The following is a 22,591-nucleotide window of genomic DNA, read 5'->3' as shown; positions in this document are numbered from 1 at the left end:
TACTATAAAAAGCAATGTTTTATTTCGATTAGGTCTACATTTTGTGCATATTGCATATCTGAAGTATTTTCGTACTAAACTTGAAACTTTCGTTGAAACTAAATAAAATAATTATTCCAAATGTACAGTCACCTGCAATTTATGTTACACAACGAAGGCCGCAAAAATATCTGACACGATCTTATTTGTAGAACCATAAGAGCATGTCACATATTTTTGCGACCTTCGAAGAGTAGGTACCGTCATTACTCATTATCATCAACTTTGCCCGCTTTTTTTTTTAAACACGAATTTCTCAAAAAATATCACATCATATGACTTTTTTTTGCTCAGCACGTCCATTGTGATCAAACGCATCAGTTTATGTGAAGAAAACATTTTTTTATCGTGTTTTTACCCATTTTTTTGCGTTTTAGAGGGCGGGCAAATAAAAAAATATCCGGGGTTTTCGCCAACATTGCCCACGTCAATTTGGTATTCAAATACAGCTCGTATATATGATGATGATGTCTAAGGATCACTTAAAGGTTTTGGGCAATCCTACCATTCCCTGTTAATAACTTAGCGATAAGTGTAAAAACTTTTAAATAAATTTGCTGGGCAATGTTGCCTACCCGTTTTTGCCCATTTCCAAATAAGGCTCGCCTAAGCATTTTACAAAGGCTAGGGTTGTCACTTTTGAGAAAATCTGTTACAATAGTTTAATGACCAAAAATATGATTTTTGTTGTGTTTTCATTCGTTAACGGGATAAAACATCTAAATAAAGGATAATAAGACAAATTAAATACAGTATATATTTATAAACTTATTTTAGTGTACAAACATAACCTTCTTTTACTTGCGAAGTTGGGTAAATTAGATGAAAGTGACAACCCTAATCCGTTTTTGGTGGTGGGCAATGTTGGTATGGATGCCAAATTACCGGATTACTTTGCCCACCGCTAAAACTTTTGTGTATTTAGGCCTTATTAGTTTAAATCTCAATAGACATAATCTATGCTTCATGTGTTATAACTGAAACCCGGAAATATTTGTCAAAGGGTTCTCAATTTTTTCTACTTGCATTCATTATTTATCAATTTTTTGCCCGCCGAAATATACCCTATATTAGACTCGCTCAAACTCAAAATTCCCAAGTCAAGTTATGCACAAGTTTGGCATATACTTTGTCAGAAATATAACCAATTTTCTACTAAAAACAGCAGGGTGGCCATAACTCTTATCAATTTTTCTACATTAACGAATTTGTTTAAAATTGTCGTTTTGGGCAAAGTTTCCCTGGAGGCAAAGTTGGCGCTAATGACGTAACATATTATTGCAGGTGACTGTACATAAATGTTTCGGTGATTTTGAGATTATTTTCCAGGTTAGTTTACTAACAATCAAGTTATGCAGATACCGATTTCGTGAACGTATAAGTAGTAAGGTACCGCTATTGTTTAGCGATACCGATTATTTTTGAAGGTAAAACTATACCGGTTGAAATATAAAGATATTAAAATTACAGCAGGGACAATCATTTTTTATAGGTGTACCTAAACCATCATTGGCCGAGCGTTAGCAAAGGTCTCCGTTTCAGCTTGGGCAAAAATGCTTTTGTATGTTCTCCTTTGCAGATCACATTTCTCAACTGATTCTCGTGAAAATTTGTAAGCAGGTTCGATAGAACTATTCTGTTTCGCTTTATCCGCCAAAATGGAATTGCCACCCTGCTGAAACTTTATTTATTTAAATTCCTATTGAATGGATTTTGCACCTTATGAAAAACCGTATAGAGTAGTAAATAACATTTTACATCTGACTTAATGACATCTTGTTTTATTCGCTTTAATTGTACAAAACGCGTATCTCGACAAAGCAATAGTAGGTAGTAAAACAGTCAACAATCAAATGAATTAAATAGGTACGTCACGTGTGACATGAACAGACAAGGAAAGCAAGATTAAATGCATTGTTTCTCTTTCATATTTAAATGGAATGCTTTTACCCTCAAAGGAGGCTAGTGGTCAATACTAAACTAAAAGTCCAATCTTAAAAAAACATGATGGGTCACTGACCTGTCCCAGTAAAGTGAGGTAGTGTGCGTGAAGTGCGCTTGTGTGTGAAATGGGGTAAATTGACAGAATCTGATATTTTACCCACCGCTACCGTCGCCTTAAGACTTCCTTTTAAAATAAATAATACGTTTGTGCTGTTAGAGTCTGGCTACTGAAATATTACACAAATTGTTGGCGGGAAATTCAAAAAATCTTGGGCTGGTCACAGTTTGTGTAGTAGGAATTATGGTTTAGATACTAGAAAATATTTTTGATTTTCTGTGCACACGTAAGGTACCTAAGGAAATAAGTTAAATATACGTTGACGTGCACTCAAAGTCAGCTAACATAATTTCTACCACTATTTAAAGTACAGTCAACGACAAACACAGTCATATGTTTACGTTCCAATGTTTTGATTTTATTGATTATTTTCCAGAACTTCTAGTTTATCCGTTTCTTTACACACTTGTCCTGGTTATGAGATTCAGGTATTAATAAATATACGACATACGTACTATGTTATAGGCAAATATTAGAACTAGTACTTAAAGTATCTAAATATTAATAGACCACCAACCTACTAAATTGTTTACGACTTGTAAACATTGCAGTTTTTCGTTATACAATCGCTTCACTCTCGTAATTATTAACGAGCTTAAATAATAATTTGCTCGGTATAATTATTATTAATATTATTTAAAATAAACGCCTTATAAACCGCGAACAATTTGAATGAATTACATCAATTGACAACAGACTTTTAACTTTTTTTTAAATCATAGACAATTGGTGATGCAACAAGGAAATATCTGTCAAAAAAATTTGGCTAGCCAGACTCTATACCTACATTTAAATATCCAGGTATGTACAATTATCGCGGCGGCCGAATCGTTCAAGCTTAAAGTTGAAATTTCCGGAACGCTTGGTATGTGGCACTCGAGAATTTTTGGTGAAATGCGGTGTGAAGTATTTTACGGATGCTTGGGAAAGTAATAAGACCGGTACTTTACATAACATACCAGGGGTTTAGCCAAGTTACAACCATTACAAGCTTTTATTTAATCATGATGTGATAAGGCCGTTGCACTTTCTTCTTTTCAAGGTTTTGGTTGGAGTCTGCTCTTGCAAATATTTACATAGCTTTTGCCCGCGACTTCGTCAACGTGGAATTATTAATTTAGGTAGGTAGCTATTTTTATTCAATCTACGTTTTGTTGATTCCCCATACATACTTCAACCCCCCTTTTCACCCCGTCAAAGGGTGATTTCTTGAATGATAACTACCCATTGTCCTTCCCCGGGACTCAAACTATCTCTATACCAAATTTCAACTAAATCATGCACCAGCGCCGGTGCTACACCGCGCGGGCGGGACAGTTCCTATTGACAAAGTTTGTTGTGCAGTTATTGTTAAGTCCCCATACAAAATTCCACCCCTTTAAGGGATGATTTCTGGGATAAAAACTATCCTACGTCCTTCCTCGGGACTCAAACAATCTTTATACCAAATTTCATCTAAATCGGTTCAGCGGTTTAAGCGTGAAGAGGTAACAGACAGACAGACAGACTTCCGCTTATAATATTAGTATGGGAGTATGGATTAGGCATTAGAACACTCGTGTGATGTTTCTATGAAACTTGCTTGGAGCTCGTTTCATAATCCCACACTCATATTTTAATGCCTTTCATTGTGTAGCAGTTTCAAAAGTTGGGACAATAACTACATGAATAAAAAAATTAATTCATTAAAATAAATAAATTAAAAATTAAAAAACACGACTGCGAAAATGCGAACTGAAAATCCAAAAATAGTTTTTAGTTGTGTTAGTTACTCAACTTAATGAATGTAAATTAGAATATAAGTGTTTAGTGAAGGTTATAAACAGCAAACGCAAAAGTTTAATGCTCATTTAGGATCGTGACTGTACCTGTGTATTTTATTTCAATTGCAGTCGGGGACATTTTCCCATTTATACCAAAAATATTTATGCCAAAAATGCCTTACATCATCTCGGAAAAGAGCTGATACTCGTACCTTTCAAACTGCTGGATCGATTTCTATAAAACATAGGGAGCTAAGAAATCTAAAGCAGCCCATCCGTTGAGCTACGATGCCACAGACAGACAGACATTGGCGTCAAACATATATGTGGCTTTTCAACGGAAAAGGGCTATGCTTCATGTGCAATATAAATATCACAATTTCTGTTGGAATTTCTAATGGAAAGGTCCTCATTGCACATTAACAATAAGGACCCTTCTGTGTTGGAAAGCCACATATTATACCTAGGTACCCCTTTTTTGCGTCGGTGGTTAAAAATGAGACTTACCAATGTATAGAGTGCGCTGGCATATGCCGCATGCTTGATGTGCAGCGTGCGGCAGCAGGGCAACGAGGTGTCCTGCTCTGTCGCGGTCCACGCCTTCATCTGTGAAAGAGACAAACATAGTTTCATCAGCGTCTTTAGAAACAGACCATATCCAAGATTGCAGGAGAGGATGTTGTGAGCGTGTGCCGCGTGGTGCGTAGCCAACATGCCAATCGCTTACGCTCCGTAGCGAACAAAACGCAATTGGCCTGGCGCACTAATATGGAAGAGTGATAAAGAGACACAAAGCGTTTCGTTGTCGTGGTGCAATCGATTGTCACCTTGGCTAGGCTTTAGTTCGACATTCCTATTGTTACTTTAATACCTAAGTTTAACAACAAAAAGGTTAAGAAATAAATACATACAGCCCAATTCGAGGCTTATAAGTCTGATCTGACGTTACTCTGACAGATCGGTATCGTATCGCTGTGACATCTTATAACCATTGTTCGAATTGGGCCGATAGACCAGAAAATGCTGTCAAAATTTACAGCTAATTCATCAAAAATGTGAGGTGACATTGAAAAAGGACCACTTCATTCTTGTCCAGATCATCTCGTATTCTCCGCCCTTAACAATATTAATTCGACCTTCTTAACCCCATGTGTAAAAACCCCTGTCATCCTTGTAGAGTAGCCTTCGGAGAGAGGGGCATGGCACACTGCGTCTGATTAACACGTCGCTCCGACGCGCGAGCGAGATGTCGCTATAAAACGCGCATTGCGTTGTCTCGCTCAAACTTCGGAGCGAACGTGCGAATCGGACGCAGTGTACCATGCCCAGGGTCGATGGCTGCGAGTGTTATTTGTATTGTTTGCAAGGTTAGGGCATAAGGTTTTCTGCAAAAAATATTTTTCAACATACCAGCTCGTAAAAGCTCTCTTTATTATTATAAAACTCATGATAAAGCATTAGAGTGGCAAAGTAATTTGATGCAAATTTTTTTGCTCATTGGTTTTCTTTTCTCATGCTGGCTCATGAAAATGACTTGTATTAAATATTAAATGACGTTCATTTGGATTTGTAATGCTTTCTTCAAGTATTTTCTAATTTAAATTCATAAGATATTTTTGAAGTGAAAACTTCTTTAGCGGCGCTGAGCACTTTTTGTGATGGGGAAAAAATGTTAAACTCGCGACAGGTAAGATTCGCAAGACGTGACGTTACGTGTGACGGACACTGTTACAATGTCATTAAGTTTTTCTTTATTGATTTAAATGCCATCTAGTGAGTTTCCCTCAAACTGGCACTAATATATCTCGAGTACTAACAGTGATGTGCTTAGGGGTTTCAAGTAATGCGACGAAATAACGCTAGATGGCGTTAACCTCAATTATACATAGTGCTGCAGTCATTTTGCACAAGATGCCTGTTATTAATATTTTGAGTTACAATGTCATTGAGTTTTCACTTCTGCCGACACTCCCGGAGTGCAACCCGTTGTTTTTTTTTTGGTTTCACTCTGTAACAAAGTTTGTTCAAGCCTCGTGCCTTGAAACCTAAGCAACGCTTAAGATTCCACTTTTCACACGCACGATAACGTCGATAACTAAATGACATCCAGGCCAATTCGAACGTATATTTGTTACTAAAAACGATAATAAATATCTATATAAATGATATCAGTTTTAGTTATCATTCGCGCGTGCGTGCGTTTTGCTCGCGCTAATAAGTACGTGTGCGGACAAGTCCGAATGAACGCGCAAATGATAATTGATAACTGACTGACATTATTCAGATATCGGTATGATGTCAAGTGTAGGTTTCGAAGTGGCCTGATCCTTTAGATATCATTCTGTTGGAATTAGCATGTAAGTTGCGATCATGAATCGGTGCCGATCATATTTTTGTATGGGTATTGAAACTTTCCGAAACGTAAAATGGAAGGTTCTTATATCTTTCTTGAAATTTTCAAGATTTTTCCGAGACCATTACCTCAATTTGCATATCTGTAATCATGAAAGCAATGGGAATAACTAGAGGTCCCAAGAGTATATCGCATAAATCCGTCTAAAGTGCTCCCTGTTGCCTGGCGACCGCGCCGAGTTTTTAATAGGGGATTTGCCATTTATATTTTAAAACCAGGAAATTCTGCCAGCATGTTACCAGTGAAATGACTGCCTCAAATGACAAAATCGATGGTAAAGCTGTAATGGTTTGCAATCTTTACAGCCTTTTTGATCAGTGACTGGCAACAGTTACATATTTAAATTTAAACTCTGATCTCGCTGTCAGATGGAACGGGTGTGCGGGCCGGCATTGGAAGACGCAGCCATTTTAAGACTAGGTATAGTCGAATATTGTAACGTAGCTTAAGTATATGAAAAAATATAAAGAAGACCAAAGAAGTGTATTTAATCATCTTCATCCTCCTCCCTGCTAGGTCGCATGCCTTTACACTGCCGACTGTAAAGACTTTGCACTACATTGCTGACGCAAACGTCTAAAGCCTGGGCAGCAACATCAACTATTGCAGGAACAATACAGTCGGGAGCCACAACCGCATTACTGCAGCAGTAATGCGGAGGAAGTCTGCATTTGAACAGTACCTTTAATAGTAGTGGATAGAACAACGTGTCATCAATCATTTGCTGGCCCTTTTCCCATCATTTGGGGAACCAGCGTGTTTCTTCTTCCATACCTCACTGTCGTTCGTCATCTCATCATTCACCTGCTTTATTTTCCTATAATCTGTCACACAATCCATCCACCTTTTCCTTGGTTTTCCTTTCTTCTTACATCCCTCCACCTTCATTTCTAATATCTTTCGCGTTTCATCCCTCCACATCACATGCCCGTACCACGCTATATATACTATTTGATCTCGCCCGCTAAAGTTTAACAACTAGATATACCTAACCAGTGTCGCGCCGCAATACTGCAGCAGTAATGTTTGTGTAATCTTAACCCGAATGGTACCTTAAATCGGGGCCGGATAAAGTTCAATGCCCAGTATTTTAAAATTCAATATCCTCTTTTCTTCTTTTTTATTGTTATATTCTTAGGATATTCTCTTTCCATATTATCGTAGGACGAGATCAATCTAGTTACAAAAATAAATAATACACTTATCTAAGGTCCGATACCGGACCTCTTTTACAAGTGACTGTCCCTTTTAAGAGGCTACTCATTTTTGGAGAGATAGAAAGAAAACATTTTTATATTATACATCTTTTATTTTGTCCGAGAAATATGGAAATATTTTACAACGTTACAACGTTACTTTCAGAAGTTATTTAAAGTTGAAGATGTTTTATGAGATAAGGAATGATAAAGGGGTTTTTATGATAGTGATAGCGGTACAGCCTGATATTACGGAATCAGCTGCAAATGGTGTTAAAGGTATGAAAATCGGCACGATTAATCTTTAGGCCATTTGAATCAATTAGACCCGTAGCACCAAAAAAAATAAAACAAACGGAAAGGAGTTATGACGTCATCTTTTTTTTTGTATGGAAAAAAAATTGTTCGGAAACCTATCGTGTGTGGTATTAAATGAAAGGGCATTTTGATCCGGTTCTAAAAATATATCACATTATTATATTTCCGTCACTAGCATTCAATTAAAATAAAAATAATTTTCAAAACATACCAAGTTAGATACGAAACCGTTGAATTATTTTTTGTAAAATATACCTCAATTAATACCCAATATCCTCATATCTAACCCCAAGAAATTAATTGCGAAAATATTTAGTTTTAGTATTTTATTTTTTATTAGACAAAATTAAAGCTGAGACAGGGCATACTAACGGCCTGCTTCTAATTTTAATAAACGTCAAAAATTAGATCTCGATACGATATGGATCGAATCTGTCAGTGTCAAAAGTGTCAAAAGTCACTTTTGTATTTTTTGCTAGCAGACAGCACAACAGCGACTAAAAAGAGATGAATTTAAAAGTTAAAAATCCTCTAGCAAGAAAAGTGAAGCAAAATACTTCTTTTCAGGTCGACTGAAGCTACGTTTTGGAGCTTGGCCTACTCTGTAATTAGCGTTTCCACAGATCACTTTACTGTAGATGGAGCATCTCAAACAACTCGCGTTCACCACAGATTGGTGCTTCCCTATACTAAGGGCAAGGTGGAGAAGACCGTCTATAAAGTAAGACTGTCTACAAACTCATTCGTCGCTTTTAACTCTTTTTTCTCATTAAGAAGTCAAAAGTACCAGTTATTATAGTTGATAACAATGCAAAGGAAGATTCACGGTAAAAGAATTGTCGGAGGAATAAGAATATCGTGGCTTAGAAATCTGCGCCAATGGTTCCAAAAAAAATACACGGTCACTTTTCCGAGCTGCTGTGTCGAAGGTTCAGATTGCTATAATGAGTGCCAAACTGCGATAGCAGACAGCACGCGAAGAAGATGAGTAAACAAGGTTTTTTCTTTTAAATAAATATTATTCATATTCTTATTCTAAACGCTTTTTGAAACGGAATCTATATGAGGTGATCTATGGCTCTCCACCTGCTTTGACAAACTTGGTCGCTTTCCGCTCTCTTTAAGTCCCATTTCACACCAATTAAGGAAAATGAACGCTTTGATGCCATCCCGCATCACATGCACGTGCACGTATTTATCTCTGAACAAAAAACGAGGGTAGTAATTCTGTGAAAAGTATTGAAATGAAATGAAATGAAATTGTTTTATTCCAGAAATAACTTCCATAAAATTACAATAAAATAAAATTAAAATTAAACTATTCGACTGTACAATAAAATTAAATTATTCACTAACGTCCGTAACGTATTGTAACCAGTATATTGTGTAACAAGGGAGCAACATGACATATTTACAGCGAAGACGTACATTGAATTCTGAACAAAGAAGGGATTCTAAAATAGAATCCTGAACGTAGTGAGGAATATAATTTTGCTACCATGTGACACATACTGCTTTTACAATAATTAAGGACAAAGAACCTTTGATGCTATTGCGCATCATATGTAGGTGGTAGTAGCCCCTGAACCAAGAAGAGTGTTAACTTCATTTGGAAGCACAAGAGTGCATTTGGGATACGTCGACCTTATCCAAGGAAAAGTGGTCCTTGTCGGGTTCGTAAAAACTTATTATTTAAATTTGTAATAGCCTAGGCCGTGAAATTTTGACATTTGTATTTTAACATGGAAAAAATATTATTTAAATATGTGATTTTACTGTGTAGGTACTCAGTTTTTGGTATCGTTAGACTATTTTTTTTCGTATATCATTTTCCATATTTATTTTTCTGTCTGTGCCACCACTAATTCGTAGTTTTTTAAGTCAAGTCCCTACTGAAAACCATTGCCAAAAATTACCAATACATTCCTTCAGTCTCCACAGACATTTTCAAACATCAATAACTTAAATGTACGAAAATTGCTACATAAACAACATTGTCAAATTAAAGCTAGCAAATCAAAATTCGGCACAAATTCCCTGAAATTATAAAGTTAGAAGTAAATATTTTGAGAATCCGTGTCCTTCGCTAAGGTAAGTAAACAAGTTAATGGGCCAATGGCGGGGTAAATATGCTTGTTAAAATTGTTTACTTACCCTACTCCTCCTTCCTAGCTCAAAAAGTCTTGTGTTGTGGGTACTTAGGAAACAATATACATATATATTTTTTTTTATTTTTTTTATTTAACCTATTCAGCAAAATGGCTTTTTCTTGACTGCTAGGATCAAAGTGGTACTTTTCTGTTCTAGGAAATTTTATTGCCGGTAGGAAATATCACAATGACATATGAAAATAGTTTGCACATAATCGATAACAATTACTTTATAATCGATTACCTACGTGGATTCCACCTTGGGCGTTAACACTTGAGTCCCTCACTACGCTCAGGATTCAATGTATGCCCACGCCGTAAGTATATATATATAAATATATGTCATTTTGCTCTCTTGTGACACAATCTACTATTATTGCACACGTCTTTTCTTATGGCACTCTTACTTTTCGCTAAAACTCTCTAAAGTATCTGCAAATGACAAAACGACGTCAATTAACGAAGAAGAGGGTACCTGTCAGAATAGAATATGTACAATTGATTGTACAAACCAAAATCAATGTTATTAGAGCGTTTTCATCATAAAATGAGCAAAAGATTTCAGGTGATGTCAATCAAATATTTTTAACAATCCTGGGACTCGAAGATTTTGAAAGATAAAAAGGAATTTCCTTTTATAGAAATAATATCAGGGAAAAATCTGCTTCATTACTCGTTAAATATTTGGAAGACAACGCAAGACAGCAGAATTGTCGCTTTTAACTTTAAATGATCGGTAATTTTATAAATCAAATATTACTCTGATGAAATGGCAGTCTTTTCTTTTTCCCTGTCCCTGAATTCCTCAATTTACTGAACTCCTAGTGTAAATTTCATTCGATAGCGTGTCGGTACGAGTTTTGTATGGGATTTTGAACAGCGCGCCAAGCGGGACGTGTTGGAAACTGAAAATCCCATAAAAAATTAGATTTACGTCACGCTATCGAATCTACAATCTACAACTTTTCCAATTTGACGTTTATAGGAATACTGTAAACAAAAGCCAAATGAGGGATTTGCGGTTACCCCCGGCTTGATTAATGCCCTGTCACTTTATCCTATAAAACGCCTGTTAACCCATAAAAGGAATATACGTTGAAATTCCACCTTTATAGGTATGCACAGAAGACAGCGTTCATGCGATCGATGTCATTGTCAATTTCCTTGATAAATTGCGTTGCTCTGCGGGCTGCTGATTCCATTTTTATCGCCTGTCACTTTCGCACTTACATACTTGTTAGAACGTGACAGGCATGGTGACAAGTGGTAAAAATGCGACCGTCCTACCGGCGCTGGTTGCCGCATGGCTGTAGAAAAACCTTAATATACCTTTTTGAGATGTAATCCAAAGTAACCTTTTAAAATCATCGGGAAATATAAATAAAATACCTACCTAACAAGGGGGAGGCCTATGTCAAGGGGGAGGCCTATGTCAAGGGGGAGGCCTATATTCAGCAGTGCACGTCTTATGGCTGAGATGATGATGATGATGATGACTTACCTAACGGTGACGAAACGGTTTTCAGATTTCCCTGTATCCCTAGTGTAAATTTCATTCGATAGCGTGACGTGACGTACTTACGCGTTTGCGTTAAGTCGAAACAGGAGCTGAGTTTTAAATATTTTTACCCGACTACGGCAACGCAAAAGGAGGGTTATGATTTTGACCGGTATGTTTGTGGGTATGTATGTATGTATATTGTTTGTATGTATGTATGTTCATCTGTTCCCTCATAACTTCTAAAGTACTCATTGAAATTTGACAAACGACGTGTCATTCGAATCGTCTTAATCGTCCGCTGGTTATAGGCTATATGACGTCACAAAAAAATGAACACGGCGCCCTCTAGAGGTCATAAAGTCACGAACCAAAAAAATAAAAATAAGTAATGATGACGTGTTGTATATCATTTGAAAGAGCTCAATTAGCACATTTCAAATATATACACACTGTTAGCTTTTGCACCCGGCTTTGCTTGCATGCACCCGATAAAACATTAATTTATCTGGTAGGTAATTCGAACTACGAATCTACAATCGCCCTGGATTCTATCTATCCGCGTGTTACGCGACTACGGCGATACAAGAAGGATTTTTCAAAAGAAATTTGTTTGGCCGCTATATACATGGTGTTTTTTAAAATGACCTGCAATATTTTATAACGTGAATAGGTATAGAAGTCCAGATCAGCAATTTTTTTTACGAGATCGGGTTAGGTCCCATGGTAAAAGTTGCTTAGTAATCTTAGTATATTCACCTCGTTAAAATTCGCAGTGGTCAGGCGAAGCATACTGAAACGTACCTATGTGACGCACCGGACTCGGTCCAAAAGGCGACACTAATAAAAGGGTCAGGCGTAGCCCGATGTACGTGGCGCGTTGTACGCGGTCCAAAGCCGGGCGCCTTCGGCACCCTCATACTAAAAGAGTCGGGCGTAGCTCAACGTACGAGGCCTGATGTACGCGTTCCAAAGCCGGGCGCCTTCGGCGCCCTCATACTAAACGAGTCGGGCGTAGCCCGACGTACGAGGCTCGCTGTACGCGTTCCAAAGCCGGGCGCCTTCGGCGCCCTCATACTAAAAGAGTCGGGCGTAGCCCGACGTACGAGGCTCGCTGTACGCGTTCCAAAGCCGGGCGCCTTCGGCGCCCTCATACTAAAAGAGTCGGGCGTAGCCCGACGTACGAGGCTCGCTGTACGCGTTCCAAAGCCGGGCGCCTTCGGCGCCCTCATACTAAAAGAGTCGGCCGTAGCCCGACGTACGAAGCACGATGTACGCGTTCCAAAGCCGGGCGCCTTCGGCGCCCTCATACTAAAAGAGTCGGGCGTAGCCCGACGTACGAGGCTCGCTGTACGCGTTCCAAAACCGGGCGCCTTCGGCGCCCTCATACTAAGAGTCGGGCGTAGCCCGACGTTCGAAGCACGATGTACGCGTTCCAAAGCCGGGCGCCTTCGGCGCCCTCATACTAAAAGAGTCGGGCGTAGCCCGACGTACGAGGCTCGCTGTACGCGTTCCAAAGCCGGGCGCCGAAGGTGACTTCAAATATTATTGTAAGTAACGAAATCCTGACCCCAAAATTAATTAATTAAAAAATAAGTTCAAAAACTAAAACCCGACTACTGCAAATCGCGCTCTAAAAAGTATGAAACAAGATATAATTCTTATCTGAAATTATCATATAGGAAAATTATAAGAGTTATCATTTTTTTATATATTTACAGAGATTCAGAGGATAGCCGTGGTCGTATGCCACTTTACCTTAAAGTTTATAATCGTGGCATACGTCCTCATCCTTTGAATATCTCTGTAAATATATAAAAAAATGATAACTCTTATAATTTTCCTATATGATAATTTCAGATAAGAATTATATCTTGTTTCATACTTTTTAGAGGGCGATTTGCAGTAGTCGGGTTTTAGTTTTTGAACTTATTTTTTTAGGTAAATATACCCGTCTCGCTAACGGAGGCGGCACCTAAAAGTAGTGCGATAAGGACAAGGCGAAAAATCCTGCGTAAAAATCTCAAAAATCGAGGTTTCGTACTCCTCTGTTTTCTCCTCCAAAACTTAACCAATCGTAACCAAATTTGGAAATCTAAATGATTATGAAATGATCTGTGTCGGACCGTTTTCCTTTTTTGGCTAATTGATATCAGTTTTGAATGCCACGCCTCTCATTGCGGCATAGTCAATTAGGCCATTTTGGCCATTTTTGAAGGGCTCTAGCGCCTTAAAAAACAAAAATATCAAAAAAAGCACAACGGTCCGACACAGATATTGACAATATTCATCTGTGTTGAAAAAATCATTGCTCTAGCTTCAAAAACCACGGAGGAAAACGAGGAGTACGTTTGTATGGAGAAATGACCACTCCCGTTGGCTCTTAATTGTCATTATGTATAGGATTTTGAGTTACCAAAACGTCCCACTTGGCGCGCTGTTCAAAATTCCATATAAAAATAGACATACAAACAAATAGACGCAAACGCGAACTCTCGTCACGCTTTCGAATGAAATTTACAATAGAGGTTCTGAACCACGAACGACGAATTTCAATTGTCATTCTCTCAACGTTTATCAATTTTCATGGAAGCCATCCCCTGGTTCACGCGAATACGAACATTTTAAATTGGATCGGCCAAATTGGCCCAGGCATTTTTTAATCCCGCGCAGCGTTAACCCGCACGCCTCTCTTGCACTGAAAACTCGTTGAAACTGTGATTTTTTATAGGTAAACAATGATTTTTATATACTGCAGAAACAAAGAGGGTGACCATAAATGTCGTATATAAATTAAAACGTTTTTATTAACAGCAATAAATAAATTAACGTTAATCTCACAAATACTGGTACGAAAACCCCTATTGGGTTGATAAGTATTAATACTATTAAGGGCCACTACCATCCCACTAACCCAAGGTTAAGCGGTTAGACCGTTAACCCAATGTCAAATTGTACTGGTAACCATGGTAACTTCAGGTTTAATCGGTTAACCCCGGGCTACTGGCATGGTGCAAGTGGCGCTAAGTACATGTTAATGTTAACGCTATGAATACAATTGTTTATTTAATGAAATGCAACGAATCGCATGTTTTTTTGTCTGAAGTAAAAATATTATATATTCTGAAACTTTAAGGGCTTGCACTTTTTGATCATTTCAACATTTTTGAATTATCTACTTTATTATGATTTACTGTTGAAGTATTACCACGAAACGAGAAAAAAACGTTTATTTATATTTATATACAAGATATATACAGTGGCACTAATAAACGAAATTAATAACTGGCTTAAATCTAAAATACCAAGGATGCTGGAGGCATTTCCTCGCTGTATCGCAATGCTGATACGTTGTGCGAGGTAGCCGCCAGCTCTTCGGTCACCAGTTACGTCAACCAGACGCTTCGCGATTTCTGCGAACAACTTATACGCGCTGGGACCCCATGGCATTTCAACTTCCACGAAACTAGATTAGGTATGTAAAATTGTACTCGTAATGTGCTTTTTAATATAGGAGGCAAAGGAGCAGACGAATCGCCTGGTGGTAAAAAAGAACCGTTGCCTATGAATATGAACACCTAAAATACGCTCTTTTCTTCATCATAATATATGTGTCATCCTAGTTATAAATTCTACGTCATTAATAATGATGGTGACTCATTATGTCATCGTCCCCCTCGTTAGTAATAATTTGCTTCACCTTGAACCGTGCCGGATAATACGTAGAATTATCGATTTTGTCATTTACGGGTTTTCATCAAATTAATAATATATGGTCTAAGTGTAATAACAAGTTTTACCTACATGAAATCTACATGTTATTTTCAATAGCTGATTGATAAATTCAATGGAGTGGTTGCATAAGAATTGATTGTATAATTCACGTATAATTAATAGTTTTTTAAGTTTTATTTGTGTTTTTTTGTTACCTATAAGATATTTTATTAACAGTTTTGAATGATTCACGGTTACTTTTATTAGATTTATGTCGAATATCGGGAGCACAAATCTAGAGATTTAAAGACGCGTGTATCAAATTTAATTAAATACATTTTTGAGTAATTAATTATTATGTGTAATCACGAGGTATTATTTTCTTTGGTAAACAAATAATTTCGTTTTACTTTATTTTGGAATGTTTAAATTAAAAGGCTTGATTTTAGCCGAAATGTAAAAAGTCTATAGTTCTTATTCATGTTTATTATTATAAATAAATGAAAAAAAAAATTGTTTATAAATTGTGCTCTGATTTGGTAAAATTAATTAATTTTTTTTTTGTTTTTATAAACAAGATCATTAAAATTAGTTCTTTTTTTATATTAATGTTCGACGAGTGTATCCAAAGCGTAGTAATTTTTGAAAGTTGTACCTATAGGTACCTACATACTTTAAATTGTCTAGTAGGTACTTAAATTGTCAAAAAGCTCAATATTATTCGTAGGAAACTAAAATATAAAATTCTTTATACGGAAAAAAATTATACCTGTTTTAAATATAACGGCATTAGAGGATAATATATTATAATTAATCAAATTATTACAGTGTGGACAAAGGTACTTCATTCAATCATTGATTTCAAACGTATAAAATTACGCATCTCTCACGATTTTAGGTAGGTAGGTATAATATGTAATTTTTATTTACCACCATATAGATGCGTGTTTTACTGTGTACACTGTTATATTCCAATATTCTGACCAACAGAATGACATAAACAAATATTCTAACATAAAAAAAAATAATATTATGTATTTCTCACCAACACTTACGACTAAAACAAGCATACAAAAGTCGAAACCCAAATACCCTAAAATCATCTTACATCAACACACAGGTACCTTTTTCGTAAAACACCTCAAAGTCCGAACATGGCATACTAGTGAAAAGTTTCGGTATATGTCACAAGCGTCGGGCGCGCGTGCTGACTGCGCGGCGTTCGGCGGAAGACTGACGCTTGCTTGGTCGGACTGTACTACATAACAGTACGGGTTGTAAACAGCGACTGGTCGCATTTGCGATTGCGACTACAGCCGCTGTAGTCGCAGTCGTTGTTTTGTTTTTCAGCCGAGTTTCAGACAGTTTGAGATTAATGTGCACTGTTATATTGGGCCCGATTCGGATATTGAAACAGATTAGACTATTCAAAACAGATAGACTAAATATCTTTTAGACGTCACCAAGATACGATAACGATATGTTTAAGATCTAACCTGTCAAATTTGACATTTATGCGATTCTGGAGATACTCTTGAACGATTTCCACAAGATATGTCTTAGAGATCCAATTCACATCTAATAGATATCTAACACTATCTGACGTAAAAGTGACACTGGTTGCCCGAATTGAGCTGCAAAAGAGAACTAGTTGAAATCTAAACTATAACGTATCTAGAATGGATCTATAGTACGTGTCGTCTCTTGTGAATATCTTGAAGTTCGAATACGGCAGATTGTGTGCGGAAAGAGAAGAGTCGTAGAATATATTGGCTCCCTGGGGACCGATTTTTTAATTTCGAGCGCTTTTTTCGTTTCATTTCGTCACTCGATAGTTTGTGGAAAACGGCGAATTGATTTTGAAATACCTATGAGCAATAGATATTGGGAATCTTGTATTGACCACTCGTTTTCAATTCCATTAGTAGAATAAATTCTATAAGGCATTTAAAAATGACTAGTTGTGGAGATATAATATATCCTAATAGAATTTATTCTACTAATGGAATTGAAAACGTGAGGTCAATACTAGCCAGATTTCGTAATTTTCCCTTCAATATAATTGAAGGGAAAATCACGAAATCTGACTTATCTGACATTATACACGGTGGCTAAAAATAACTGCATTTTTGTTGCTAAAGTGGGTTTTGGGATTATACCAAGCAACTTTTACTCTGGGATCAACCCCGAAATCGCGAAAAAAAATTACCCTCCCATAGAAAATGGAACAGCCAAAATGTATGAAACACAGCCAAATTCGTTTCGCGACTTCGGGGTTGGTCCCATAGTAAAAGTTTCTCAGTATAATCCCAAAACCTCCCTAGCAACAGGAATGCAGTTATTTTTTAGCCATCCTGTATAGAATTATTTTCCCAGTAGGTACAGATATATCTCCACAGTTTCTGATCTCAAGTATGTCATAATTATAGAGAATTATCTTTTTGTTATTAAGCTGTTTCAGAATTTTTGATGTTGACTGTACACAGGAACAGTAAATGATTAATTATACGCTCTTTTCATAAATCCTAATAGCGTGCTATTATTATGCTTATAATATAATCATGGAAGGTATCCGAATTGGGTCAAATGTCAGCCTGTGTGACAGCCCGTATTCCCATTGTAGGAATCTACATACAGAGAGTCTACCGCGAAAACCGAAATTCGCAAATTGCGGGGATTTTTCTCTTTTACTCCAACGAAGCCGTAATTAGAGTGACAGAGAAAAATGCCCGCAATTTGCGAACTTCGATTTTCGCGGTTATAGCCCAGATGTAGTGCATACATAATTGTTTTCCATCGTATTTTCTTGTAGTTCGTATTTGTCATGCTACTTCAGTCGATCTCAGTAATTTTTGTACCGAGACTGACTGAAATAGCAAGACACGTTCGTACGTTTCCGTGAAAAAACGATGGATAATAATTATGCACTGGAGAGTTGAGGTGAGTGATTACCAAACTGTTTGACAGAAGCAAAAATAGACTTTGAATAAACTACGTACAGAAGGTTCACTCTCTAACCAAACGCATCTATTACGACACGACAGATATGACCGCTAGGTGGCGCAAGCGCGAGCAGGCGTCCGTTCCGTAGCGGTGCGCGGCAACTACTATGGCTAGACACCAAAATTGGTGCGGGCCGCATGTACTTGTAGCGACGCGGAGTGAGCCATTGTGCTGGTGTAGTCTGACCCAAACACTCGTTAAGGGTTCGGAATTACACCAGGGTATCGTTTGACAGGTGAGGGGAAACCCGCACAACGTGGACATGGGTCGGACAAAAACGTCATTGCTTTTTTTACATAATTATACTTTGATGGACACTTTGATGGAAGCTTTCGTTTCCGCTATTTTATTTTTAGAAGTTTTGCATTAAGGCGAGATACAGTCAGGCCAATTCGAACGTACACTGACATCAGAATGATATCTAAATCTGTAATTTAGTTATCATGTATTTCGCTCGTACTTGTAGGTACTATTTATTGGCACGAGCGAGATGCACGATAACTAATTTACATTATTTAGATATCATTCTGAGGGCCTACCGCGAACCACGTTTGACGTGTTGCCTCTCAGTCGCCCTTGTATATTCGTACGTAGGTGTGACAGGAAGACAACACATCGAACGTGATTCGCGTTAGGCCCTCTGATGTCAGTGTACGTTCGAACGTACGTACAATTCGAATAGCATAAACAACACATACACACTCACATTTTCATGAATATTTGTTGATTTTGAATAATTGAAAGCGCTAAAATATTTGACCTCGTTTCTCAGTGTATTTGCATAAATTTGATTTCATGAAAATATCAATCAATTTACCTATAGAAATGAGCCGTGATGAATCCATTGACGAAGCAATATTAATTAACAAAAACATTAATATACATATAAATGGTAATCAATCGAATCCTTTACAAAGAGTTCGATTAACGTTATACCGTAAAACGGGGTGAGTAGGTTTCGCGGGGAGAGTTGGGTTATGAATGGGGAGAGTAGGGTTACGAGGGGGGTGAGAAGGGATTTTAAGGCTACTGCTACAAAAATAATGTATTGCAATTTAAAATGGAGCTATAGTAATACGCATAATAAAAAAAATCGATCCAACAATCTTCCGAAATCACCTTTGTATGAAAACCCCTCTCACCCCAAATACGAGGCACTACGGGGTGAGGTGGGTTTTCCTCTTTATCGTCAAAGTTATCAAATGGAACTACCCAAAATAAAATAAAAACTAAAATACAAACGTCCGGAACACTTATTATATACAACAATTCAGTTTTCATATGTAAAAATAAAATGTTATCGAGGTTTGAATTTCAGTTTTGACCCTACTCACCCCATTTTACGGTAACAATTTTATTGGATTTTGTATGTACACCCCCCACAAAAAATGGCAGAATGATTTGTACGGTAAGATATCGCTTAGGCTCCTCCCTTCCGACGTGTCGGAAGCCGGTGCTGTTCCAAGTGCGCATGAGAGAGACAAATCAAAATAAGATCAAATCGTTAGAGTCAGACCAAGAATAGTCTGCAGCGGATTTGATAGCCCACGCAGTGAAAGTGTTATTTTAAACGTCAAACTTCCATGAAATTATGACGTATAAATGACACTTGCACTGCGTGGGCTATCAAATCCGCTGCAGACTTTTTTTGGTCCGACTCTATCAAATTGTTTAACAGAACTGAATATATATTCATAGAGGGTCCATGAATATATCCAACCAAACATGAAATGAAGCGTCATATATTGTTTTCCGATATAGGAAGCAATTTCGCCTTGAACAGGAAAATAATATCAAATAAATATGATAAGGAAAACCCTCACTAACTTTGGATGCAGTGCGCTCGAACGATCATAGAAACACCGGAGAGTTTCTGGCGCAGTGTATTTACTAACATGACGAAATAAAAAAAAACTACTTTAAGAATTAGGTACCTATTATTTATACGCACTTTTATTCAGCTTTACCTACTGCGTAGGGTCAAGGAGGGTACAGTGCCTCGGAACAAACAGCCAGGTACAGTGGCTCACTCAACCTTATTCCAACATGAGAGTGGCTATTAGGTTTCCTACTAATACAGCAGAAACATTCAGTAATCGAACTAATTCAATTGGACGAGCAAGGGTATTCTAACGGCTAAAGAATGGAATGCGCTCCCGTCATCTGTATTCCCTGAGAAATATGACCTCGGTCTCTTTAAAGCTAGAGTGAATAGGCTATTACTGAACCGGTGAGCTCCATCTTAGGCTCTGTCTTCACTTCCATCAGGTGTGACTAGAGCCAATCGCCGATCAGTTTATAATAAAAAAAAAATGTCAGGGTGCTACAGTGTAAATTTAGGCGACTGAGCCACTGTTTGCGTTGAACCACTGTTCCCGCCGTGACACTACCTATATGTTTTGTTTGTTTCATATCTTCAAAATTAAATATGACAAGCAATAGGTAGGTAAAAATACTGACAGACGGACACGCTCGTGTGATGCAATACAAATCATATAAATTAATTAAGTATAAATAGTTAAATGTCAAATTATTTTAGTTTTTAGTTAAGGTTGACGGAATTTAAAGTGAGCCGATCTCACGAACAAGTTGTTTGTTTGTTCTTTCGTTTGTTCGTTCGTTCGTCCGTTTGTCCGTTCGTTCGTTCGTTCGTTCGTTCGTCCGTTTTTCTTTCGTTCGTTCGTTCGGTCGGTCGTTCGTCCCTTTGTTCGTTCGTTTGATGATGTAGTAGGAAGGACGCAAACGGAACTCCTCGGTGGAAAACCGCGACACAAATAGGTCACAAACTATTATTTATTTTTTATCGATCCCTGAATTAACTTTCTCTCATGTATTTTAAATGAAAACACTTCGGTGCCGTATGCATTATCTAAGAGCAAATGCTTAGGTTTAGCCACAAACGTAGCTCTCACGTGCAAAAAGAAACCTTATATCTGTAGTCTACGGTATGAAATCGTGTGGCAAAATGTCAATTATGTTTAGACGGTGTTCTAGAAAAGGCTTCCTCATACATTGAATAATTGATGAATTTGCTTTGTTTGCTTACCTTTAACTCTTTTGAAACCAGTGTTTGACTATATCACATATACCACATATACCATAGACTTATAAATCTTATAATACTAGACCGCCAATCTCTTCGAGCAACACGGAAGGGAGTCGGCATTCACACTATTTCCCCTCTGCCGAGGTACAAGATCAACTGTACATGCACACAACTAGCGCGGTGCGTGCTGTGACCCATCCGTACACAATAAAGAGATCGAGGTGTGCAAGATTTGTCTTTGACGTGTGTCGTTTTCTATGTATTTGTGTCGTCATACTCGTCATTACACATTGGATTTTGTATGTTGTGAGTGAGAAAGTGCGACTGTGTGCACGTTTCCCCCCGCAAAAAATGGCAGAACGATTTGTAAGGGCTTATTATTAACCGGGCAACTAAAATATTTAAACAGGAACTTTCATTGGGCATATAATAATATAATTTGGCTGTGCATTAATATTTTAGCGCCAAAAAATATATATTAGCCTCAAATATAAGCATCATATTATTAAAAAAACAGGCAGCAAAATCAAGCCACCCAATAAAATTATAGGGAACTTAAGTGATAGGTTGGCGACTAAAATAATAAATTGGCAACTAATATTGTAAAGCGATCATAAAATTTAGTTGTCATCTAGTTGTTCACACCTAAGTAATCAACTATAGTCATAACTGAGCATGTCGTTTGAGCTAGGCAGTATTTTAACACGAAAGCAGTTACATTTAATAAATATTGGTCACTTTTTACACAAAACACCTCAAATTAATTTACCAAAATGGTCAGTATACTTATAGTCGAAATTTCTAATCATGAAACACCTAATGGCCATTATACCATTAGATCTTTAAATTTTTAATTACTTATTTCAATAGTTACCACTGTGTTCTGCTAGAGTCAATAGATAGGTGCGACGACGAGCAAAGCGAGGAGGAGCGTGTTAGGTTGACCGTGTAATGACCAAACAATATATTTTAAAAGAACTTCATTTTTGAATTAATAGATAGCCGTTTTCTTTTTAAAATGTGCTTCATAAATGGTCTCCAATATAATAATTCAGTTGCCAAATAAATACTTGGTACCCTTTCTAAAATAATCAAGAGCTGTAACGGCATTAAAATACAACTTATATTGATATATTTTAAGGCTCCGTTTTTGTTGCCAAACTATTAATTTTAGTACCCATTTCTATTTTTTTAAACCACCCAAATTCGATTAATTAGTTGACCGGTTAAATACGTGCCATTTGTAAGTACGGTAAGATATCGCTTGGGCTCCTCCCTTCCGACGAGTCGGAAGCCGGTGTTGCTCGAAGGCAAATCTCCTTGACAGGCGCGTAACGAAAACGCTGCTTATTTTTTGGCGACATACCTAATTATCGAACCTAATCACAA

At 37.4% G+C, this 22,591-nt stretch overlaps 1 protein-coding gene across 1 annotated transcript in view; it reads right to left on the bottom strand.

The window, feature by feature from the left end:
* The window catches only part of LOC134806438 (uncharacterized), an 81,995-nt gene extending 65,621 nt beyond the window's left edge, over window positions 1–16,374 (bottom strand). Inside the window, exons 1-2 of the mRNA XM_063779717.1 lie at window positions 16,278–16,374; window positions 4,372–4,470 (exon numbers count right to left, since the gene is read on the bottom strand). Coding sequence (XP_063635787.1) covers window positions 4,372–4,470 — 99 coding nt within the window. The 5' untranslated portion in view covers window positions 16,278–16,374. The remainder of the gene's footprint in view (window positions 1–4,371; window positions 4,471–16,277) is intronic.
* Between the last annotated feature and the right edge of the window lie 6,217 nt (window positions 16,375–22,591).

This window comes from Cydia splendana, chromosome 3, assembly GCF_910591565.1.
Source record: "Cydia splendana chromosome 3, ilCydSple1.2, whole genome shotgun sequence".
NCBI lineage: Eukaryota > Metazoa > Arthropoda > Insecta > Lepidoptera > Tortricidae > Cydia > Cydia splendana.
Note: the sequence above shows the minus strand (reverse complement) of the source record. Positions and strands in the feature narration are given on the sequence as shown.